The sequence below is a fragment of the Pristiophorus japonicus genome, chromosome 5 (genome assembly GCF_044704955.1).
Source record: "Pristiophorus japonicus isolate sPriJap1 chromosome 5, sPriJap1.hap1, whole genome shotgun sequence".
NCBI lineage: Eukaryota > Metazoa > Chordata > Chondrichthyes > Pristiophoridae > Pristiophorus > Pristiophorus japonicus.
In genome coordinates this window covers 297417813-297444088 of record NC_091981.1, presented here as the reverse complement: position 1 = coordinate 297444088, position 26276 = coordinate 297417813, and the positions used below count along the sequence as shown (strand labels likewise).

Here is a 26276-nt window from a genome sequence, read left to right as displayed (position 1 = left end):
ATTGCTGTTTGTGGAGCAACACTGACAGACAACACGTCCCAAAGTCATTCATTGGCCGTGACAGGCTTTGGGACGACCTTTTTTCTCTGCAGATTAGTATTGAATTTACACCCTCCCCCTCACACACAGGCCGTGTCCACTGGTTCTGCGCCAGCTGAAACGCTAGTCCTGTCTGCAATGGACTGCGGGGGGGGGCAACTTTCTGGAAATGAAAGGCAGGGATCAATAAAAGTGACAATGAAGCTGTCGGAATAGTCGTAAAAAAACAACTGGTTCACGAATGTCCTTTAAGGAAACATAGAAAATAGGTGCAGGAGTAGGCCATTCGGCCCTTCGAGCCTGCACCACGATTCGATAAGATCATGGCTGATCATTCACCTCAGAACCCCTTTCCTGCTTTCTCTCCATACCCCTTGATCCCTTTAGCCGTAAGGGCCATATCTAACTCCCCCTTGAATATATCCAATGAACTGGCATCAACAACTCTCTGCGGTAGGGAATTCCACAGGTTAACAACTCTCTGAGTGAAGAAGTTTCTCCTCATCTCAGTCCTAAATGGCTTACCCCTTATCCTAAGACTATGTCCACTGGTTCTGGACTTCCCCAACATCGGGAACATTCTTCCTGCATCTAACCTGTCCCGTCCCGTCAGAATTTTATATGTTTCTATGAGATCCCCTCTCATCCTTCTAAACTCCAGTGAATACAGGCCCAGTCGATCCAATCCCTCCTCATATGTCAGTTCAACCATTCCGGGAATCAGTCTGGTGAACCTTCGCTGCACTCCCTCAATAGCAAGAACGTCCTTCCTCAGATTAGGAGACCAAAACTGAACACAATATTCCAGGTGAGGCCTCACCAAGGCCCTGAACAACTGCAGTAAGACCTCCCTGCTCCTATACTCAAATCCCCTAGCTATGAAGGTCAACATACCATTTGCCTTCTTCACCGCCTACTGTACCTGCAAGCAAACCTTTAATGACTGATGTACCATGACACCCAGGTCTCGTTGCACCTCCCCTTTTCCTAATCTGTCACCATTCAGATAATATTCTGCCTTCGTGTTTTTGCCACCAAAGTGGATAACCTCACATTTATCCACATTATACTACATCTGCCATGCGTTTGCCCACTCACCTAACCTGTCCAAGTCACCCTGCAGCCTTTTAGCATCCTCCTCACAGCTCACATCATCTGCAAACTTGGAGATATTACACTCAATTCCTTCATCTAAATCATTGATGTATATTGTAAATAGCTAGGGTCCCAGCACTGAGCCCTGCGGCACTCCACTAGTCACTGCCTACCATTTTGAAAAGGATCCGTTTATCCCAACTCTCTGCTTCCTGTCTGCCAACCAGTTCTCTATCCACGTCAGTACATTACCCCCAATACCATGTGCTTTGATTTTATACACCAATCTCTTGTGTGGGACCTTGTCAAAAGCCTTTTGAAAGTCCAAATACACCACATCCACTGGTTCTCCCTTGTCCATTCTACCAGTTACATCCTCAAAAAATTCCAGAAGATTTGTCAAGCATGATTTCCCCTTCATAAATCCATGCTGACTTGGACCGATCCTGTCACTGCTTTCCAAATGCGCTGCTATTTCATCTTTAATAATTGATTCCAACATTTTCCCCACCACTGATGTCAGGCTAACCAGTCTATAATTACCCGCTTTCTCTTGCCGTCCTTTCTTAAAAAGTGGTGTTACATTAGCTACCTGCCGTCCTTACCTGGTCTGGGCCTACATGTGACTCCAGTCCCACACCATCATGGTTGACTATAACTGCCCCCTGAAATGGCCTGGCGAGTCCCTGAGATGTATCAAACCACTAAGAAGAACTGCAGCGGTTCCAGAAGGCGGCCCCCTCCCAGGGCAACTCGGGACGGGCAATAAATGCCGGCCTTGCCAGCGACACCCATATCCCGAGAATGGATCCACGCTGGATAGACAGCAGTGGTCCATTCCTGTTAACAGAGGAGCTGGCCTGGGTTTTCCGACGGGCCCGATATCCCGGCCACAGACAATATCTGCAGCTGCGTAACAAGGCGTTCCAGCCACACACAAAAGTCCGCGGCATTTCCCACGGGATCTTGTGATGCACCAAATCGATGTGCCTCGACCACAGGTGGGGTAGGCCCGGCCTGTGGCCTGCACTGCACCTCGCCCGCCTTCCCCCTCGCTGAGTCTCGGCCCATTGACCCCTCCCCACCCCCCAGTGGGGAGCTGACCTCTGGATCTTGGGCAGGACGAGGACTGTGTCCTTCTGTCTCGCTTCCTCAGCTTTCTCAGCCATCATCAGCACCTTCAGCATCTTGTCCAGCTCCAGCTCACAGAAGTAGTTCACTGCCTCGATCGGGCGCACCATTGGCGACGCGGTGCGCTTCACTGGGCGGGTAACCTTCATGGCCGTTGGTTTGTTGGATAAGCTGTTCATCTGTTTCAAAAATACTTTTTTTTTTAAAGACATTTGTGTTTCTCTCCAACAGCCAACCCTTTTCCTTTGGAATATCCTGTGCACACAGGACTCCAACAGTAAATAGACCGACGGCCCACTCCCAATACCCAGCCCCAGACTCATGGGCTCGCCTTCATCTGAACCCCAATATCCAGCCCCAGACGCCCAGGCTCACCTGAACCCCAATATCCAGCCCCAGACGCCCAGGCTCACCTGAACCCCAATATCCAGCCCCAGACGCCCAGGCTCACCTGAATCCCAATATCCAGCCCCAGACTCCCAGGCTCACCTGAACCTCAATATCCAGCCCCAGGCTCACCTTCACCTGGACCCCAATATCCAGCCTCAGGCTCACCTGAACCCAATATCCAGCCCCAGGCTCACCTGAACCCCAATATCCAGCCCCAGACTCCCGGGCTCACCTTCACCTGAACCCCAATATCCAGCCCTCACTTCCTGGACTCACCGTCACCTGAACCCCAATACCCAAACCCCGACTCTGGGACTCATCTGAACCCCAATACCTGAACCCAATACCCAAACCCCGACTCCTGGGCTCACCTTCACCTCAACCCAATACCTGAACCCCAATACCCAGCCCCCACCTGAACCCCAATACCCAGCCCCCGACTCCCAGCCCCACCTTCACCTGACCCTCTCCCCGCCCCCCACTTCACCTGAACCCCAACCTCCCTTCACCCTGATTCCCATCCCCACCAGAACCCCAATACCCAGCCCCCGACACCTAACCCCCACCTGAACCCCACGGTTGGGGCCGGAGGTTAAAGGGGCTCGGGGAGCCCTGGGTGTGTGATGTGAAGCAGGTGGGGGTGTGGGGGAGTCACCCCGAGAACCCCTCCCCTCACCACACCACGATACTAACGTTATCCACGGGGCTCACACTGGGAGTGGTGCGGAGCGGAACGGGAACCGAGGCTTTCAGTGTCTTTCCCTGTTTCAATGACTTCAGGGCTGAGCGGACGTGATTCTGAGGGGAGGAGGACAGGGTTAGTGCTCACACACCGACTCTTTCGGCACTTCATTCAACATTCCCCCCCCCCCACCCCCCAAGCCCCCTGATAATTTGATCAGATTCGCCCCTCCTGTCCCGGATGTATTTTTCCGTTTAATATTCACAATAAACCACTTGTCCTCAGCTCCCAAACTCCAGCCAGCTGCCTTCTCATTCTGCTGATACCTGAGGGAGGGGTAGCGATGTATCTCGGAGCGGGGGAGGGGAGATGGGATAATCTGTGACCCCCCCTCCCTCCCCCATTTTTAAATCTGTGACCCCCCTCCCTCCCCCGTTATATATCGGAGCAGGGAGGGGTAGTGGTGTAACCTGTGACAGCCCCCTCTCTCCCGTTATATAACCTGTGACCCCCCCCACCTTGATTGGAAAGATTTTAAGAGAAAGGATAACCATCCGTGGCTAACCAAGGAAACAAAGGATGGTATCAAATTGAAAACAAGAACATACAAAGTGGCCAGGAATAGAGGGAGGCCACAGGATTTAACAACCAGCAAAGAACAACAAAAAAAAATAGAGAGGGAAAATAGATTATGAATGTAAACAAGCAGGAAAAAACAGATAGTAAGAGTTTCTATAGGTATACAAAAAGGAAGAGAGTGGCTAAAGTAAAATTGGTCCCTTAGAGGATGAGACTGGGGAATTAATAATGGGGAACAGGAAAATGGCAGAGACGTTAAACAAATAATTTATATCGGTCTTCACAGTAGAAGACACTAAAAACATCCCAATAATGGATAATCAAGGGGCTACAGGGAGGGAGGAACTTAAAACAATCACTATCACTAAAGAAAAAGTACTTGGGAAAATAATGGGACTGAAGGTGGACGTGTCCCCTGGACCTGATGGCCTGCATCCTAGGGTCTCAAAAGAAGCGGATGTAGAGATAGTGGATGCGTTGGTTGTAATCTACCAAAATTCCCTGGATTCTGGGGAGGTCCCAGCAGATTGCAAAGCCGCAAATGTAACGCCCCAATTTAAAAAAGGAAGCAGACAGAAAGCAGGAAACTATAGACCAGTTAGCCTAACATCTATGGTTGGAAAAATGCTAGAGTCCATTATTAAAGAAGCAGTAGCAGGACATTTGGAAAAACAAAATTCCGTCAGGCAGAGTCAGCATGGATTTATGAAGGGGTAGTCATGTTTGACAAATTTGCTGGAGTTCTTTGAGGATGTAACAAACAGGGTGGATAAAGGGGAACCAGTGAATGTGGTGTATTTGGACTTCCATAAGGCATTTGACAAGATGCCACATAAAAGGTTACTGCACAAGATAAAAGTTCACGGGGTTGGGGGGTAATATATTAGCATGGATAGAGGATTGGCTAACTAATAGAGATCAGAGAGTCAGGATAAATGGTCATTTTCCAGTTGGAAAACAGTAACTAGTGGGGGATCGGTGCTGGGGCCTCAACTATTTACAATCTATATTAATGATTTGGATGAAGGGACCGAGTGTAATGTAGCCAAGTTTGCTGATGATTCAAAGATGGGTGGGAAAGTAAGTTGTTAGGAGGACACAAAAAATCTGCAAAGGGATATAGACAGTTAAGTAAGTGGACAAACATTTGACAGATAGAGTATAATGTGGGAAAGTGCGAGATTATCCACTTTGGCAGACAAAATAAAAAAGCAAATTATTATTTAAATGGAGAAAAATTACAGAATGCTGCAGTACAGAGGGATCTGGGGGTCCTTGTGCATGAAACACAAAAAGTTAGTATGCAGGTACAGCAGGTGATCAGGAAGGCAAATGGAATGTTGGCCTTTATTGCAAGGGGGATAGCGTATAAAAGCAGAGAAGTCCTGCTACAACTGTACAGGGTATTGGTGAGGCCACACCTAGAGTACTGTGGACAGTTTTGGTCTCCTTATTTAAGGAAGGATATACTTGCATTGGAGGCAGTTCAGAGAAGGTTCACTTGGTTGATTCCTGAGATGATGGGGTTCACTTATGAAGAAAGGTTGAGTAGGTTGTACCTGTCTTCATTGGAGTTCAGAAGAATGAGAGGTGATCTTATCGAAACTTATAAGATAATAAGGGGGCTCGACAAGGTGGATGCAGAGAGGATATTTCCACTCAGGGGAAACTAAAACTAGGGGACATAGTCTCAGAATAAGGGGCCGCCCATTTAAAACTGAGATGAGGAGGAATTTCTTCTCTCGGGGTTGTAAATCTGTGGAATTCTCTGCCCCAGAGAGCTGTGGAGGCTGGGTCATTGAATATATTTAAGGCAATGGTAGACAGGGGAGATGGGGCCATCTGCCCCCATCCCCCTCGGTTATCTGAGCAGTGGGTGGGGAGGGGGAGATGGGGAAATCTGTGCTCCCCCCTTCACAACTCTCGGAGTGTGAGGGAGGGGGGCAATCGGGGTTAAATTGTGTTCCTTGAGCCCCTCTCTTCAGCTGCCTATCGGGCTGGGAGTATAGGTGTGGTGTATATTCCCCGAGCCCCTCCCCCTGGGAGAGGCCCCTCCTATCATTCACACTGACGCCGATTGGTCGAGCACGAGTGCAAACCGCGAGGCCGCAGAAGATTTCTGGGGCAACAAATGCTGCAGGTCAAGGGTCAATGTCCAGGAAATGCGGCTCTGGGGAAACAGAGGGGGTCTGTGAGGGTCCTAATCCAAGGAGGGCAGAAGTTTAACATTCGGAACTTTTTCACCCAAGAGGATATAGAGCTTTGGTCTGTTACCAGGGAAGTTGAGTGGGGCAACAGAGGTTCAAGACCATTAGATGCTTTTCGGAGAGTGAAGGGATTGTGGAATATGGTGAGAAGGTTTGAGGGATCTGGAATTATTGAGTGATAGAGACAGGAGGAGGCCATTCGGCCCATCGTGCCTGTACGGGCTCTCTGGTAGAGCTCTCCAATTAGTCCCACTGCTTCCGCAGAGGCACCAAACCTTAAATCTTCCTCTGCAAGTATTTATCCAATTCCATTTTGAAAGTTGCTATTGAATCTGCTCCCACCTCCTGTTCAGATTGATACAACTCGCTGTGGAAAAAGAATTTCCCTCTGGTTCTTTTCCAATTACCATAAATCTGTGCCCTATGATTACCGACTCTCCTGCCATTGGAAACAGTTTCTCCCTGTTTACTCTATCTAAACTGTTCATGATTTTGAACACCTCTATTAAATCTCCCCTTACATTCTTTTTCAGGGCAGAGTAGGTTAAGAATCAGGAGCAGGCCATGCAGTACCTCAAGCCTGCTCTGCCCTTCAATAATATCGGGACTTGAGCACAAAAATCCAGGCTGACACTCCAGTGCAGTGCTGAGGGAGTGCTATATTGTTGGAGGTGATGTCTTTCGGATGAGACATTAAACCGAGGCCCCGTCTGCGTTCTCAAAGTGGACGTAAAAGATCCCGTGGCACTATTTCGAAGAGGAGCAAGGGGGTTATCCCAGGTGCCCTGGGGCCAATATTTATCCCTCAATCAACAGAACAAAAACAGATTATCTGGTCATAATCACATGGCTGTCTGTGGGAGCTTGCTGTGCGCAAATTGTCTGCCGCGTTTCCCACATTACAACAGTGACCTCACTTCAAATGTACTTCATTGTCTATGAAGTGCTTTGGGATATTAGTTGGTCGTGAAAGGCGCTATATAAATGCAAGTCTTTCCTTCTTTCTTTATGACTGATCTTTGACCTCAATTCCACTTTCCCACCTGATTTCCCATATCTCTTGATTCCCCAAGAGTCCAAAAATCTCAGCCTTGAATATACTCAACTAATTGTTATAACAGTCACCACCACTGAACAGAAGAAGGAGGTCCACATTTAAAATGACCACTCGCTAATATCGGCCAATATGGAGTTAAGTCACAGATCAGCCACGATCTCATTGACTGATGGAACAGGCTCGAGGGGCTGAATGGCCTCCTCCTGCTCCTGTGTTCCTAAAAAGTCAAAACCACTTTCACTAAGGTCAATTTCAGAGTTGTAGCATCTTAAGAACTCAGTTCATTTCGGCCAGTGTTTACATACGAGTTTGCACCTTATTAAGGTGCTCTGAATGCAACAAACAGAAGCAGATGCATTTAACGTGATGCTAGATAGACACGAGGGGAGTAAGGAATAGAAGGATGTGTTGATGGGGTGAGATGGAGAGGGATGGGAGGAGGCTGGTTTCCGAGCATAAACCCCGGCACGGACCTGTTGGGCCCAATGGCCTGATTCTGTGCTGTGTGTTCTATGTAAGGTTTGAATCAAATTGGCTGAAGACTGACTTCTGTGATGATGGGGACCTCAGGAGGATGCCGCTATGGATCATCCACTCGGCACTGCTGGGATAAAAGGGAGCTGTTCCTTCGGGGCGAGCTTCACTTGAACCAGGCTGGGACCAGTGTCCTGGCGAATCGATTAACTAGGGCTGTAGATAGGGCTTTAAACTAAACAGTGGGGGAGGAGGGATCCGGTGAGGGGAAATTTAAATAGTCAAAGAAGGCAAAAGTGCAGGGCAGCATTAGGGGTAATAATAACCAGAGTGTGAGAGGAAGGGACAGAGAGTATACACAAGAGTGCATCATAAAGTGAGGTCAGAGTGGGGAAAAATGGTAAAAAGGCAAAATTAAAAGTGCTTTATCTGAATGCACGCAGCATTCGTAACAAGATAGATGAGTTGATGGCACAAATAAAAATAAATGGGTTTGATGCAATTGGGATATTGATGTAATGGGGGGGGGGGGGGTGAGAGGAGGAGGGGAAGGAGGGAGGATGGGGGGTAGAGGAGAGGGGTGGAAGGGAGTAGAGGAGAGGGGGGGAAGGGAGTAGAGGAGAGGGGGGGAAGGGGGGAGAGAGGAGTGGAGGGAGAGGAGGAGGGCGGGATCAGAGGGGAAGGGAGAGAGGGGGGAGGGGAGGGAGGAGGGATTGGGGGAGAGAGGAGGGGGGAGAGGAGGACGGCAGGATCAGAGGGGAAGGGAGAGAGGGGGGAGGGGAGGGATTGGGGAGAGGAGGGAGGGCGGGGAGGGGAAAGGGCTCAATGGGAGGGGTGGGGGGGGGGGGGGGAGGCTGAATGGTCCCCGCCGCCGACATGGAAGCCGGGCTGCCGGAGGACTTCGGGAGGGGCCCACCACCAGCGAGATGCCGGGCGGGCCCCGCCGACAATGTGGAGGGAGGGGGGGAGAGGAGGAGGAGGGGGATGGGCCGAACAGGAGGGAGGGAGGGTAGGCTGAACGGGAGAGAGGGAAGAACTGAATGGGAGGGAGGGAGTGGTGGGGGAGCTGAACGAGTCCCGATCTTCGCCCAGGGAGCCCATTTGGCCAGGGCTAGGGCCAGTGTGCTTCGGGCTCCTCCCACGCAGCCTCGGGGGCCTGGAGCTACTGCACATGCGCGCACACTCTAGCGTGCATGTGCAGAGGTCCCGGCTCCGCCCCTGACCCCTGTGCTGTGCCACGCTGAGCACGAAGACATCCCGAGGAGCTCGCAGAATCACAAGATAAGTTTTCAGCACCCTTTTTATTCCAGAAAGTCGGCGCATTTTTAGAGGGCGGAAACTTGGGCCCTATATGGGTAGAGCAGCGAAACACCAAAAGGCAGAAAACGCTAGTGGGAGTTGTACACAGACCACCAAACAGTAGTAGTGAGGTTGGGGATGGCATCAAACAGGAAATTAGGGACTCGTGCAATAAGGGTCCAGCAGTTATCATGGGTGACTTTAACCTACATATTGATTGGGCTAACCAAACTGGTAGCAATGCGGTGGAGGAGGATTTCCTGGAGTGTATAAGGGATGGTTTTCTAGACCAATATGTCTAGGAACCAACTAGAGAGCTGGCCATCCTAGACTGGGTGATGTGTAATGAGAAAGGATGAATTAGAATCTGGTTGGGGAAGAGTGACCATAATATGGTAGAATTCTTCATTATGTTGGAGAGTAGCACAGTTAATTCAGAGACTAGGGTCCTGAACTTAAAGAAAGGAAACTTCGATGGTTTGAGGCGTGAATTGGCCAGAACTGAAGGAAATCCTTATTAGTCAGGAAATGGTGTTAGGGAAACTGATGGCACCGATAAATCCCCAGGGCCTGATAGTCTGCATCCCAGAGTACTTAAGGAAGTGGTCCTAGAAATAGTAGATGCATTGGTGGTCATTTTCCAAAATTTCATGGACTCTGGATCAGTACCGATGGATTGGAGGGTAGCTAATGTAACCCCACGTTTTAAAAAAGGAGGGAGAGACAAAACAGGGAATTATAGACCGGTCAGCCTGACATCGGTGGTGGGGAAAATGCTGGAATCAATTATTAAAGATGTAATAGCAGCACATTTGGAAAGCAGTGATAGGATCGGTCCAAGTCAGCATGGATTTATGAAGGGGAAATCATGCTTGACAAATCTTCTAAAGTTTTTGAGGATATAACTAGTAGAGTGGATAAGGGAGAACCAGTGGATGTGATGTATTTGGACTTTCAAAAGGCTTTTGACAAGGTCCCACACAAGAGATTAGTATGCAAAATGAAGGCACATGGTATTGGGGGTAATGTACTGACGTGGATAGAGAACTGGTTGGCAGACAGGAAGCAAAGAGTGGGAATAAACCGTTCCTTTTCAGAATGGCAGGCAGTGACTAGTGGGATGCCGCAAGGTTCAATGCTGGGACCCCAGCTATTTACAATATACATTAATGATTTAGACGAAGGAATTGAACGTAATATCTCCAAGTTTGCAGATGACACTAAGCTGGTTGGCAGTGTGAGCTGTGAGGAGGATGCTAAGAGGCTGCAGGATGACTTGGACATGTTTGGTGAATGGGCAAATGCATAGCAGATGCAGTATAATGTGGATAAATGTGAGGTTATCCACTGTGGTGACAAAAATAGGAAGGCAGAATATTATCTGAATGGTGACAGATTAGTAAAAGGTGAGATGCAACGAGACCTGGGTGTCATGGTACATCAATTACTGAAGGTTGGCATGCAGGTACAACAGGCAGTAAAGAAAGCAAATGGCATGTTGGCCTTCATAGCGAGGGGATTTGAGTATAGGAGCAGGGAGGTGTTACTGCAGTTGTACAGGGCCTTGGTGAGACCACACCTTGAGTATTGTGTGCAGCTTTGGTCTTCTAATCTGAGGAAGGATGTGCTCGTCATTGAGGGAGTGTAGCGAAGGTTCACCAGACTAATTCCCGGGATGGCAGGATTGACACATGAAGAAAGACTGGATCGGCTAAACTTATACTCACTGGAATTTAGAAGAATGAGAGGGGATCTCATAGAAACATATAAAATATATGACGGGACTGGACAGGTTAGTGCAAGAAGAATGTTCCCGATGTTGGGGAAGTCCAGAACCAGGGGGTCACAGTCTAAGGATAAGGGGTAAGCCATTTAGGACCGAGATGAGGGGAAACTTTTCACTCAGAGATTGGTGAACCTGTGGAATTCTCTACCAGTTCATTGGATATATTCAAGAGGGAGTTAGATGTGGCCTTTACGGCTAAGGGGATCAGGGGTATGGAGAGAAGGCGGGAGTGGGGTACTAAAGTTGCATGATCAGCCGTGATCATATTGAATGGCAGCGCAGGCTCGAAGGGCCAAATGACCTACTCCTGCACCTATTTTCTATGTTTGTATAAGAACATAAGAATTAGGAATAGGAGTAGGCCATCTAGCCCCTCGAGCCTGCTCCGCCATTCAAAAAGATCATGGCTGATCTGGCCGTGGACTCAGCTCCACTTACCCGCCCGCTCCCCATAACCCTTAATTCCCTTAATGGTTAAAAATCTATCTATCTGTGATTTAAATACATTCAATGAGCTAGCCTCAACTGCTTCCCTGGGCAGAGAATTCCACAGATTCACAACCCTCTGGGAGAAGAAATTCCTTCTCAATGCGGTTTTAAATTGGCTCCCCCGTATTTTGAGGCTGTGCCCCCTAGTTCTAGTCTCCCCGACCAGTGGAAACAACCTCTCCGCCTCTATCTTGTGTATCCCTTTCATTATTTTAAATGTTTCTATAAGATCACCCCTCATCCTTCTGAACTCCAACGAGTAAAAACCCAGTCTACTCAATCTATCATCATAAGGTAACCCCCTCATCTCCGGAATCAGCCGAGTGAATCATCTCTGTACCCCCTCCAAAGCTAGTATATCCTTCCTTAAGTAAGGTGACCAAAACTGCGCGCAGTACTCCAGGTGCAGCCTCACCAATACCCTATACAGTTGCAGCAGGACCTCCCTGCTTTTGTACTCCATCCCTCTCGCAATGAAGGCCAACATTCCATTTGCCTTCCTGATTACCTGCTGCACCTGCAAACTAACTTTTTGGGATTCATGCACAAGGACCCCCAGGTCCCTCTGCACCGCAGCATGTTGTAATTTCTCCCCATTCAAATAATATTCCCTTTTACTGTTTTTTTTCTGCAAGGTGAATGACCTCACATTTTCCGAAATTGTATTCCATCTGCCAAACCTTAGCCCATTCGCTTAACCTATCTAAATCTCTTTGCATGATCTGATAGCCATTACAGAGACATGGTTGCAAGGTGACCAAGGCTGGGAACTGAACATCCAGGGGTATTTGCCATTTCGGAATGATTGGCAGAAAGGAAAAGGAGGTGGGGTAGCTCCATTAACCAAGGATGAGATCAGTGCAGTAGTGAGAAATGATACTGGCTCAGAAGATCAAGATGTAGAATCAGTTTGGGTGGAGATAAGAAGTAATAAGTAACAAATTACGATGGCCTGGGACTTTCCTCTCACGAGTTGACCTGTAACTGAGCAATATACATGACAACTGTCTCTGCAGTGAGCCCTGAGTTACACGTTTCATACTTTGCTTGATCGTTTGAACGACGCGCTCTGCTTGACCATTAGAAGCAGGCTTGAATGGAGCTGATCTCACATGTCTGATGCCTTTGAGTTTCATGAACTCCTGGAACTCAAGACTTGTGAAGCAAGATCTGTTGTCGCTCACAACAATGTCAGGCAAACCATGAGTAGCAAACGAAGGCTTTCAATGGTAGCTGTAGACATGCTGGATGACATAATGACACCCTCTATCCACTTGGAATATGCATCTACTACGACAAAAAACATCTTTCCTAGGAACGGGCTCACAAAATCAATGTGGATGCTCGACCATGGTTTGGATGGCCATGACCAAAGACTCAGCAGAGCTGCATGCAAGTATTGCACTGATGCACACATGATTCCAGATCAGAGTCAATTCCAGGCCACCATACATGAGACCTAGCAATGGACTTCATCATGACAATACCAGGATGAGTGCTATGAAGTTCACATACAAATTTGTATCTACCTTTCTTGGGCATGATTATACGATTACCCCACAGTAAACAGTCTGACTGAATGGACAGCTCATCCTTGCGACGGTTGTAAGGTTTGGTCTCCTCACGCATCTCCATAGGTATGGCAGACCAATCACCACTGAGTACACACCGTTTCACAACCGATAAAATAGGGTCATGGCTGGTCCAGATCCTAACTTGTTGAGCAGTGACAGGAGTTCCTTCACTCTCAAAAACATCCATTACTAACAGTAGATCTGCAGGTTGAGGCGTCTCCAGCTCATTTGTGGGTAAGGGCAGATGACTCAGTGCATCGGCACAATTCTCAGTACCAGGTCTATGATGGATGATGTAATCATAGGCAGACAATGTCAGTGCCCACCTTTGAATGCGGGACGATGCATTGGTATTAATACCTTCGTTTTCCGCAAACAATGAAATGAGCGGCTTGTGATCCGTTTCTAGCTCAAAACAAAGACCAAACAGGTACTGGTGCATTTTCTTTTACCCCATACACACAGGCCAAAGCTTCTTTCTCTACCATACTGTAAGCTCTTTCCGCTTTAGACAGACTTCTCGAAGCATACGCAACAGGTTGTAGCTTGCCCGAGTCATTTGTTTGTTGGAGTACGCAGCCAACCCCATATGATGAAACATCACAGGCCAATACAAGGTGCTTACACGGATCATAATGAACAAGCAACTTGTTTGAACATAGCAGATTCTTGACTTTCTCAAAGTCTCTATCTTGAGATGCACCCAAACCCAGATGTAGCCTTTTCTTAGTAACACATGCAGTGGCTCTAGTAAAGCGCTCAATCTGGGTAAGAAATTATCAAAGTAGTTGAGTAGCCCAAGGAACGAATGCAGCTCTGTCACATTCTGAGGCCTGGGTGCATTTTTGATGGCCTCGGTTTTTGAATCAGTGGGCCTGATGCCATCAGCAGCAATCTTCCTCCCAAGCAATTCGACTTCAGGTGCCATGCATACACACTTCGAGCATTTCAGCCTGAGTCCCACTTTGTCCAGACGCTGTAGGACTTCTTCAAGATTGTTCAGATGTTCAGCAGTGTCGCGACCTGTGACCAGAATGTCATCTTGAAACACGCCAGTTCTAGGAACAGACTTCAGTAAACTCTCCATATCCCTCTGAAATATGGCTGCAGCCGAACGAATCCCAAAAGGACACCTGATGTAGACAGACAGTCCTTTATGGGTGTTGATGCAGGTGAGTTTCTTCGAAGTGTCGACAAGCTCCTGGGTCATATAGGCCGATGTCAGATCCAGTTTAGTGAACGACTTTCCATCAGCTAGCATGGCGAACAGGTCATCAGCCCTCGGTAACGGATACTGATCCTATTTCGAAAATCGGTTAATCATAACCTGGTAGTCTCCACAAATCCTGACAGTGCCATCACTCTTCAACACAGGAACAATGGGACTAGCCCACTCGTTAAACTCGACCGGTGATATGATCCCTTCATGCTGGTGTCTGTCAAGCTCAATTTCAACCTTCTCCCTCATCATGTACGGAACAGACCGAGCTTTGTGATAGACAGGCCTTGCATTGGAGTCCAGGTGAATCCGCACCTTGGTTCCCATAAAATTACCAATGCCCAGTTCATCCACCGAGGACAATATTTTGACATCATTCCAGTTCAGCTTGATTTTCTCGAGCCAATTCCTGCCGGACAGCGTTGGACCATTACCTGAGATGATCCATAATGGTAGCTCATGAACCACACCGTCATATGACACCTCGATTGCTGCACTGCCGAGCATCGGTATGAGTTCCTTGGTGTAAGTACGCAATCTGGCATTGACTGGACTCAGTTTCGGTTTCGCAGCCTTAGTGTCCCACAGCTTGTCGAATGTCCTTTGGCTCGTTATTGACTCGCTCACACCCGTGTCCAGCTCCATCGATACAGGCACGTCGTTCAGCTTCACATTAACGACTATCGGGTGGCTCTTGCTCAGAAACAAAAACAGTCCATTCACTCCCTCCTCGGGTTGTGTATCTGGGCCTTGACTGAACTAGTCCTCATCAACCACGTGGTGAGCCACACCACGCTTGCTCCGTTGTGGACACATCCTGTGAAGATGCCCCACTTTCGAACATCCATTGCATGAGTAATGTCTAAACCGACACTGATGAGACCGATGATTGTCCCCATAACGCCAGCAGGATGAAATCTGGTTCGAACCAGTTGCCGGGCTCTGAGCAGCAGCAGATTTTGCGTAAGCAGTTCTGCCCGAAAGCAACGCCATCTTGTTTACAGTACTTGCCGTGGAACTCCGACTCGTCGTTGATATCTGCCTCAGATTATCATCCGTTGTCATGCATGCCTGGGCAGTGGCGATGGCCTTTTTCAAATCCAGTGTCTCTGCAGCCAACAGCTTCCTGAGGATCATATCATGGCTGATGCCTATCACGAAGACATCACGCAGCATGACTTCCAGCGTGTTCCCGAACTTACACGGCTCAGCAGGATGTCACAGGTCGGTGACACATCCCGACACGTCCTGGCCCTCAGCACGAACATGCATGTAGAAATGGTAGCGTGATATGATGATCCCCTCTTCTGGCTTCTTGTCTACCCACCAACGTACACAATTCCTCGTACCCTTTTTCCGCCGGACGTACAGGCGAAAGAAGATTCTTCATGAGGCCGTAAATTTTCGGACCACAAACGGTGAGGAGTACTGCCCTGTGCTTAACTGCGTAGGCCTCTGCCTCCATGCCACTGGCCACAAAATACTGATCAAAATCCGACCAATCCTTGCCCTCCACGAATCTCTCCAGGATTCCAACAGTGCCCATTGTGCATGCGAAGGTTCTTAAATTACCTCGTCGCCAATTGTATTGACTCAAGAGTCTGGTTACTGTAAACTCACTCAGGTGCAACCTGATCCATCTTTATTCCTGCCCAAGAGTGCCAGCGTGACAAAGACACCCAGATTATATACAGGTGACCAAGCACACATGCCACATGCGTACAGCCCGATGACCTCCAACTGTGGTCCCTCTGGTGTCTGGTGACCCTCAAGCATTTATACATAACACAGACATTGAGAGCTTCTACAGGTATATAAAAAGGAAGAAAGTAGCTAAAGTAAATGTTGGTCCCTTAGAGGATGAGACCGGGGAATTAAGAATAGGGAACATGGAAATGGCAGAGACTGAACAAATATCGGTCTTCATGTTAGAAGACACTAAAAGCATCCCAATAATTGATAATCAAGGGGCTATTGGGGTAGGGGAACTTAAAGCAATCACTATCACTAGAGAAAAAGTACTAGGCAAACTAATGGGACTAAAGGTGGACAAGTCCCCTGGACCTGATGGCCTGCATCCTAGGGTCTTAAAAGAAGTAACTGCAGAGATAGTGGATGCATTGGCTGTAATCACCAACGATGTCTCTGCAAGATCCTGCAAATCCCCTGGGAGGACAGGCGCACCAACATCAGTGTCCTCATCCAGGCTAACATACACAGCGTTGAAGCACTGACCACACTCAATCAGCTTCGTTGGGCAGGCCACATAATTCGCATGCCAGACATGAGACTCCCAAAGCAAGCGCTCTATGCGGAGCTCCTTCACGGCAAACGAGCCCCAGGTGGGCAGCGGTAACATTACAAGGACACTCTCAAAGCCTCCCTGATAAAGAGCGACATCCCCACTGACACCTGGGAATCCCTGGCCAAAGACCACCCTAAGTGGAGGAAGTGCATCCGGGAGGGCGCTGAGCACCTCGAGTCCCGTCGCCGAGAGCATGCAGAAATCAAGCGCAGGCAGCGGAAAGAGCATGCGGCAAACCAGTCCCACCCATCCCTTCCCTCAACGACTGTCTGTCCGACCTGTGACCGAGTCTGTGGCTCTCGTATTGGACTGTTCAGCCACCAAAGAACTCACTTCAGGAGTGGAAGCAAGTCTTCCTCGATTCCGAGGGACTGCCTATGATGAATCTACCAAAATTCCCTGGATTCTGGAGAGGTCCCAGGATTGGAAAACCGCAAATGTAACGCCCATATTTAAGGAAGGAGGCACAAAAAAAGCCTAACATCTGTCATTGGGAAAATGCTGGAATCCATTATTAAGGAAACAGTAGCAGGACATTTGGAAAATCATAATGCCGTCAAGCAGAGTCAGCATGGTTTTATGAAAGGGAAATCATGTTTGACAAATTTGCTGCATTTTTTGAGGATGTAACGAGCAAGGTGGATAAAGGGGAACCAGTGGATGTGGTGTATTTGGATTTCCAGAAGGCATTCGATAAGGTGCCACATAAAAGGTTACTACGCAAGATAAGAGCTCACAGGGTTGGAGATAATATATTAGCATGGATAGAGGATTAGCTAACAACCAGAAAACAGAGAGTTGGGATAAATGGGTCATTTTCAGGTTAGTAAACTGTAACTAGTGGGGTGCCACAGGGATCAGTGCTGGGGCCTCAACTATTTACAATCTATATTAATGACTTGGATGAAGGGACCGAGTGTAATGTAGCCAAATTTGCTAATGATACAAAGATGGGTGGGAAAGCAAGTTGTGAGGACGCATAGAATCTGCAAAGGGATATAAACAGGCTAAGTAAGTGGGCAAAAATTTGGCAGATGGAGTATAATGTGGGAAACGTAAGGTTATCCACTTTGGTAGGAAAAATAAAAAAGCAAATTATTATTTAAATGCAGAGAGATTACAAAATGCTGCGGTACAGAGGGACCTGGGGGTCCTTGTACATGAAACGCAAAAGGTTAGTATGCAGGTACAGCAAGTAATCAGGAAGGCAAATGGAATGTTGGCCTTTATTGCAAAGGGGGATAGAGTATAAAAGCAGAGAAGTCCTGCTACAACTGTACAGGGTATTGGTGAGACCACACCCGGAATAATAGAAATTTACAGCACGGAAGGAGGCCATTTTGGCCCATCGTGTCTGTGCCGGCTGACCAAGAGCTATCCAGCCTAATCCCACTTTCCAGCTCTTGGTCTGTAGCCCTGCAGGTTACGGCACTTCAGGTGCACATCCAGGTACTTTTTAAATGTGCTGAGGGTTTCTGCCTCTACCACCCTTTCAGGCAGTGAGTTCCAGACCCCCACCACCCTCTGGGTGAAGAAATTTCCCCTCATATCTCCTCTAAACCTCCCCCCAATTACTTTAAATCTATGCCCCCTGGTTGTTGACCCCTCTGTCAAGGGAAACAGGCCTTTCCTATCCATTATATCCAGGCCCCTCATAATTTTATACACCTCAATCAGGTCTCCTCTTAGCCTCCTCTGTTTCAAAGAAAACAGACCCAGCATCTCCAATCTTTCCTCATAGCCAAAATTCTCCAGTCCAGGCAACATTCTTGTAAATCTCCTCTGCACCCTTTCCAGTGCAAATCACATATTTCCTGTAATGTGGTGACCAGAACTGCACACAGTACTCCAACCAGTGTTTTATACAGTTCAAGCATAACCTCCTTGCCCTTGTATTCCATGTCTCGACTAATATAGACATATGCCTTCTTAACCACCTTATCTACTTGGCCTGCTACCTTTAAGGATCTGTGGACCTGCACTCTAAGGTCCCTTTGTTCCTCTACACTTTTCAGTGTCGTACCATTTAATGTGTATTCCCTTGTATTGTTAGCCCTCCCCAAATGCATTACCTCACACTTCGGATTGAATTCCATTTGCCACTGTTCTGCCCACCTGACCAGTACATTGATATCTTCCTGCAGTCCGCAGCTTTCTTTTTCATTATCAGCCTCACAACCAATTTTAGTGTCATCCGCAAACTTCTTAATCATACCCCCAACATTCAAGTCCAAGTCATTGATATATACCACAAACAGCAAGAGACCCAGTACTGAGCCCTGTGTGAAGGGGAAATCATGTTTAACTAATTTACTGGAACTCTTTGAGGATATAACGAGCATGGTGGATAGAGGTGTACCGATGGATGTGGTGTATTTAGATTTCCAAAAGGCATTCGATAAGGTGCCACACAAAAGGTTACTGCAGAAGATAAAGGTACGCGGAGTCAGAGGAAATGTATTAGCATGGATAGAGAATTGACTGGCTAACAGAAAGCAGAGAGTCGGGATAAATGGGTCCTTTTCGGGTTGGAAATCGGTGGTTAGTGGTGTGCCACAGGGATCGGTGCTGGGACCACAACTGTTTACAATATACATAGACGACCTGGAAGAGGGGACACAGTGTAGTGTAACAAAATTTGCAGATGACACAAAGATTAGTGGGAAAGTGGGTTGTGTAGATGACACAGAGAGGCTGCAAAGAGATTTAGATAGGTTAAGCGAATGGGCTAAGGTTTGGCAGATGGAATACAATGTCGGAAAGTGTGAGGTCATCCACCTTGGGAAAGAAAACAATAAAAGGGAATATTATTTGAATGGGGAGAAATTACAACATGCTGAGGTGCAGAGGGACCTGGGGGTCCTTGTGCATGAATCCCAAAAAGTTAGTTTGCAGGTGCAGCAGATAATCAGGAAGGCGAATGGAATGTTGGCCTTCATTGTGAGAGGGATGGAGTACAAAAGCAGGGAGGTCCTTCTGCAACTGTACAGGGTATTGGTGAGGCCGCACCTGGAGTACTGCGTGCAGTTTTGGTCACCTTACTTAAGGAAGGATATACTAGCTTTGGAGGGGGTACAGAGACGATTCACAAGGCTGATTCCGGAGATGAGGGGGTTACCTTATAGAAACATAGAAATATAGAAAATAGGTGCAGGAGCAGGCCATTCAGCCCTTCTAGCCTGCACCGCCATTCAATGAGTTCATGGCTGAACATGAAACTTCAGTACCCCATTCCTGCTTTCTCGCCATAACCCTTGATCCCCCGAGTAGTAAGGACTTCATCTAACTCCCTTTTGAATATATTTAGTGAATTGGCCTCAACTACTTTCTGTGGTAGAGAATTCCACAGGTTCACCACTCTCTGGGTGAAGAAGTTTCTCCTGATCTCGGTCCTAAATGGCTTACCCCTTATCCTCAGACTGTGACCCCTTGTTCTGGACTTCCCCAACATTGGGAACATTCTTCCTCCATCTAACCTGTCTAAACCCGTCAGAATTTTAAACGTTTCCATGAGGTCCCCTCTCATTCTTCTGAACTCCAGTGAATACAAGCCCAGTTGATCCAGTCTTTCTTGATAGGTCAGTCCCGCCATCCCGGGAATCAGTCTGGTGAATCTTCGCTGCACTCCCTCAATAGCAAGAATGTCCTTCCTCAAGTTAGGAGACCAAAACTGTACACAATACTCCAGGTGTGGCCTCACCAAGGCCCTGTACAACTGCAGCAACACCTCCCTGCTCCTGTATTCAAATCCCCTCGCTATGAAGGCCAACATGCCATTTGCTTTCTTAACCGCCTGCTGTACCTGCATGCTAACCTTCAATGACTGATGTACCATGACACCCAGGTCTCGTTGCACCTTCCCTTTTCCTAATCTGTCACCATTCAGATAATAGTCTGTCTCTCTGTTTTTACCACCAAAGTGGATAACCTCATTTATCCACATTATACTTCATCTGCCATGCATTTGCCCACTCACCTAACCTATCCAAGTCACTCTGCAGCCTCATAGCATCCTCCTCGCAGCTCACACTGCCACCCAACTTAGTGTCATCCGCAAATTTGGAGATACTGTATTTAATCCCCTCGTCTAAATCATTAATGTACAATGTAAACAGCTGGGGCCCCAGCACAGAACCTTGCGGCACCCCACTAGTCACTGCCTGCCATTCTGAAAAGTACCCGTTTACTCCTGCTCTTTGCTTCCTGTCTGACAACCAGTTCTCAATCCACGTCAGCACACTACCCCCAATCCCATGTGCTTTAACTTTGCACATTAATCTCTTGTGTGGGACCTTGTCGAAAGCCTTCTGAAAGTCCAACTGGTTCTCCTTTGTCCACTTTACTGGAAACATCCTCAAAAAATTCCAGAAGATTTGTCAAGCATGATTTCCCTTTCACAAATCCATGCAGACTTGGACCTATCATGTCACCATTTTCCAGATGCACTGCTATGACATCCTTAATAATTGATTCCATCATTTTACCCACTACTGAGGTCAGGCTGACCGGTCTATAATTCCCTGTTTTCTCTCTCCCTCCTTTTTTAAAAAGTGGGGTTACATTGGCTACCCTCCACTCCATAGGAACTGATCCAGAGTCAATGGAATGTTGGAAAATGACTGTCAATGCATCCGCTATTTCCAAGGCCTCCTCCTTAAGTACTCTGGGATGCAGTCCATCAGGCCCTGGGGATTTATCGGCCTTCAATCCCATCAATTTCCCCAACACAATTTCCCGACTAATAAAGATTTCCCTCAGTTCCTCCTTCTTACTAGACCCTCTGACCCCTTTTATATCCGGAAGGTTGTTTGTATCCTCCTTAGTGAATACCGAACCAAAGTACTTGTTCAATTGGTCTGCCATTTCTTTGTTCCCCGTTATGACTTCCCCTGATTCTGACTGCAGGGGACCTACGTTTGTCTTTACTAACCTTTTTCTCTTTACATACCTATAGAAACTTTTGCAATCCGCCTTAATGTTCCCTGCAAGCTTCTTCTCGTACTCCATTTTCCCTGCCTTAATCAAACCCTTTGTCCTCCTCTGCTGAGTTCTAAATTTCTCCCAGTCCCCAGGTTCGCTGCTATTTCTGGCCAATTTGTATGCCACTTACTTGGCTTTAATACTATCCCTGATTTCCCTAGATAGCCACGGTTGAGCCACCTTCCCTTTTTTATTTTTACGCCAGACAGGAATGTACAATTGTTGTAATTCATCCATGCGGTCTCTAAATGTCTGCCATTGCCCATCCACAGTCAACCCCCTAAGTATCATTCGCCAATCTATCCTAGCCAATTCACGCCTCATACCTTCAAAGTTACCCTTCTTTAAGTTCTGGACCATGGTCTCTGAATTTACTGTTTCATTCTCCATCCTAATGCAGAATTCCACCATATTATGGTCACTCTTCCCCAAGGGGCCTCGCACAATGAGATTGCTAATTAATCCTCTCTCATTACACAACACCCAGTCTAAGATGGCCTCCCCCCTAGTTGGTTCCTCAACATATTGGTCTAGAAAACCATCCCTTATGCATTCCAGGAAATCCTCCTCCACCGTATTGCTTCCAGTTTGGCTAGCCCAATCTATGTGCATATTAAAGTCACCCATTATAACTGCTACACCTTTATTGCATGCACCCCTAATTTCCAGTTTGATGCCCTCCCCAACATCCCTATTACTGTTTGGAGGTCTGTACACAACTCCTACTAACGTTTTTTGCCCTTTGGTGTTCTGCAACTCTACCCATATAGATTCCACATCATCCAAGCTAATGTCTTTCCTAACTATTGCATTAATCTCCTCTTTAACCAGCAATGCTACCCCACCTCCTTTTCCTTTTATTCTATCCTTCCTGAATGTTGAATATCCCTGAATGTTGAGTTCCCAGCCCTGATCATCCTGGAGCCACGTCTCCGTAATCCCAATCACATCATATTTGTTAACATCTATTTGCACAATTAATTCATCCACCTTATTGCGGATACTCCTTGCATTAAGACACAAAGCCTTCAGGCTTGTTTTTTTAACACCCTTTGTCCTTTTAGAATTTTGCTGTACAGTGGCCCTTTTTGTTCTTTGCCTTGGGTTTCTCTGCCCTCCACTTTTCCTCATCTCCTTTCTGTCTTTTGCTTTTGCCTCCTTTTTGTTTCCCTCTGTCTCCCTGCATTGGTTCCCATCCCCCTGCCATATTAGTTTAAACCCTCCCCAACAGCACTAGCAAACACTCCCCCTCGGACATTGGTTCCGGTCCTGCCCAGGTGCAGACCGTCCGGTTTGTACTGGTCCCACCTCCCCAGAACCGGTCCCAATGCCCCAGGAATTTGAATCCCTCCCTGCTGCACCACTGCTCAAGCCACGTATTCATCTGCGCTATCCTGCGATTCCTACTCTGACTGTCACGTGGCACTGGTAGCAATCCCGAGATTACTACTTTTGAGGTCCTACTTTTTAATTTAGCTCCTAGCTCCTTAAATTCGTTTCATAGGACCTCATCCCTTTTTTTACCTATGTCGTTGGTATCAATGTGCACTACGACAACTGGCTGTTCTCCCTCCCATTTCAGAATGTCCTGCACCCGCTCCGAGACATCCTTGACCCTTGCACCAGGGAGGCAACATACCATCCTGGAGTCTCGGTCGCGGCCGCAGAAACGCCTATCTATTCCCCTCACCATTGAATCCCCTATCACTATCGCTCTCCCACTCTTTTTCCTGCCCTCCTGTGCAGCAGAGCCAGCCACGGTGCCATGAACTTGGCTGCTGCTGCCCTCCTCTGATGAGTCATCCCCCTCAACAGTACTCAAAACGGTGTATCTGTTTTGCAGGGGGATGACCACGGGGGACCCCTGCACTACCTTCCTTGCACTACTCTTCCTGCTGGTCTTCCATTCCCTATCTGGCTGTGGACCCTTTCCCTGCGGTAAGACCAACTCACTACACGTGATACTCACGTCATTCTCAGCATCGTGGATGCTCCAGAGTGAATCCACCCTCAGCTCCAATTCCGTAACGCGGACCGTCAGGAGCCGGAGGTGGACACACTTCCTGCACACGTAGTCGTCAGGGACACCGGAAGTGTCCCTGAGTTCCCACATGGTACAGGAGGAGCATAACACCCGACCGAGCTCTCCTGCCATGACTTAACCCTTAGATACACTTAAATTGGCAACAACAATGTTAAAAGTTACTGACTAATATAAGAAGAAAAAGAAAAACTACTCACCAATCACCAGCCAATCACTTACCCCCTAGGCTGTGACGTCACCTTTGTTTCTTTCTTTGCCTTCTCCCTGTAGCTGAACCGGTACGCCTCTCGCCGACCCCGGACTCACGCTGCTCCGAGCTCCCGCCTCCTCGACTGACTGCTCAAACTACTCGACTCCCGCTGGCCTTTATAGGCCTCTCGCCGACCCCGGACTCGCGCTGCTCCGAGCTCCCGCCTCCTCGACTGACTGCTCGAACTACCCGACTCCCGCTGGCCTTTATAGGCCTCTCGCCGACCCCGGACTCGCGCTGCTCCGAGCTCCCGCCTCCTCGACTGACTGCTCGAACTGCTCGACTCCCGCTGGCCTTTATAGGCCTCTCGCCGACCCCGGACTCGCGCTGCTCCGAGCTCCCGCCTCCTCGACTGACTGCTCGAACTGCTCGACTCCCGCTGGCCTTTATAGGCCTCTCGCCGACCCCGGACTCGCGCTGCTCCGAGCTCCCGCCTCCTCGACTGATGATAGATTGAGTAGACTGGGTCTTTACTCGTTGGAGTTCAGAAGGATGAGGGGTGATCTTATAGAAACATTTAAAATAATGAAAGGGATAGACAAGATAGAGGCAGAGCAGTTGTTTCCACTGGTCGGGGAGACTAGAACTAGGGGGCACAGCCTCAAAATACGGGGGAGCCAATTTAAAACCGAGTTGAGAAGGAATTTCTTCTCCCAGAGGGTTGTGAATCTGTGGAATTCTCTGCCCAAGCAAGCAGTTGAGGCTAGCTCATTGAATGTATTCAAGTCACAGATAGATAGATTTTTAACCAATAAGGGAATTAAGGGTTATGGGGAGCAGGCGGGTAAGTGGAGCTGAGTCCACGGCCAGATCAGCCATGATCTTGTTGAATGGCGGAGCAGGCTCGAGGGGCTAGATGGCCTACTCCTGTTCCTAATTCTTATGTTCTTATGTAACCCCACTGGATACAGCCCTCCAGTCACAAAAACACCCATCAACCATTACCCTTTGCTTCCTGCCTCTGAGCCAACTTTGGATCCAACTTGCCACTTTGACCTTCGATCCCATGGGCTTTTACTTTCGTGACCAGTCTGCCATGTGGGACCTTATCAAAAGCTTTACTAAAATCCATATACACTACATCATACGCACTGCCCTCATCGACCCTACTGGTTACCTCCTCGAAAAATTCAATCAAGTTAGTCAGACACGACCTTCCCTTGACAAATCCATGCTGACTGTCCTTGATTAATCCATGTCTTTCCAAATGAAGATTTTTCCTGTCCCTCAGGATTTTTTCCAATAATTTTCCCACCACCGAGGTTAGGCTGACTGGCCTGTAATTACTCGGTCTCTCCCTTTCTCCCTTTTTAGACAAAGGTATCACATTAGCAGTCCTCTGGCACCATACCTGCAGCCAGAGAGGATTGGAAAATGATGGTCAGAGCCTCTGCTATTTCCTCTTTTGCTTCTATTAACAGCCTGGGATACATTTCATCCGGGCCTAGGGATTTATCCACTTTCAAAGCTGCTAAGCCCCTTAATATTCCTCTCTATGTTTATTTTGTCTAATATTTTGTACAGTTTTGGTCTCCTTATTTAAGGAGTGATATACTTGCATTGCAGTCAATTTAGAGAAGGTTTACGAGGTTGATTCCTGAGATGAAGGGGTTGTCATATGAAGAAAGGTTGAGCATGTTGGGCCTATACTCATTGGAGTTTCGAAGACTGAGAGGTAATCTTATTGAAACGTATAAAATTCTGAGGGGGCTTGACAGAGTAGATGCAGAGAGGATGTTTCCCCTCATGGGTAATCTGGAACTAGGGGGCATCGTTTCTGAATAAGGGGTCGCCCATTTAAAACAGAAATTAGGAAGAATTTCTTCTCTCAAAGGGTCGTAAATCTGTGGAATTCTTTGCCCCAGAGAGCTGTGGATGCTGGGTCATTGAATATATTTAAGGCGGAGATAGATAGATTTTTGAGCGATAAGGGAGTGAAGGGTTATGAGGGGAGGGCAGGGAAGTGGAGCTGAGTCCAAGATCAGATCAGCCACGATCCTATTGAATGGCGGAGCAGGCTCCTGCTCCTATTTCTTATGTTCTTATGTCTTGTCTTTTGCACTCACGATGGGGATGTTCATGGAGCCTCCTCCTCCCGTTAGATGTTTAATTGTCTAACACCATTCACGACTGGATGTGGCAGGAATGCAAAGCCGTTGATTGTGGGATCACTTAGCTCTGTTTATAGCATGCTGCTTCTGCCGTTCACCATGCATGTAGTCCTGTGTTGCAGCTTCCCCAGGTTGGCACCTCATTTTTAGGTACGTCTGGTGCTGCTCCTGGCATGCTCTTCTGCATTCCTCATTGAACCAGGGTTAGTCCTGGCTTGATGGTAATGGTAGAGTGAGGGATATGCCTGGCCATGAGGTTACAGATTGCGGTGGAATACAATTCTGCTGCTGCTGATGGCCCACAGTGCCTCATGGATGCCTAGTTTTGAGCTGCTGGATCTGTTCTGAATCTACCCCATTTAGCACGGTACTGGTGCCACACAACACAATGGAGGGTGTCCTCAGTGTGAAGATGGGACCTCGTCTCCACAAGGATTGTGTGGTGGTCACTGCTACTAATGTTGTCATGGACAGATGCATCTGTGACAGGTAGATTGGGGAGGATGAGGTCAAGTAGGTTTTTCTCTCGTGTTGGTTCTCTCACCACCTGCTGCAGGCCCAGTCT

General features: G+C 47.9%; 1 protein-coding gene across 4 annotated transcripts in view; it reads right to left on the bottom strand.

Moving 5' to 3' along the window:
• The window catches only part of wdr97 (WD repeat domain 97), a 184065-nt gene that overhangs the window by 5154 nt on the left and 152635 nt on the right, over nt 1-26276 (bottom strand). For 2 of the 4 annotated variants that reach the window (XM_070881917.1, XM_070881914.1), the window contains exons 20-21: nt 3349-3453; nt 2239-2444 (exon numbers count right to left, since the gene is read on the bottom strand). In XM_070881917.1, the coding sequence (XP_070738018.1) occupies nt 2239-2444; nt 3349-3453 (311 nt within the window). The remainder of the gene's footprint in view (nt 1-2238; nt 2445-3348; nt 3454-26276) is intronic. The other 2 variants (XM_070881916.1, XM_070881918.1) reach the window with 2 other exon arrangements.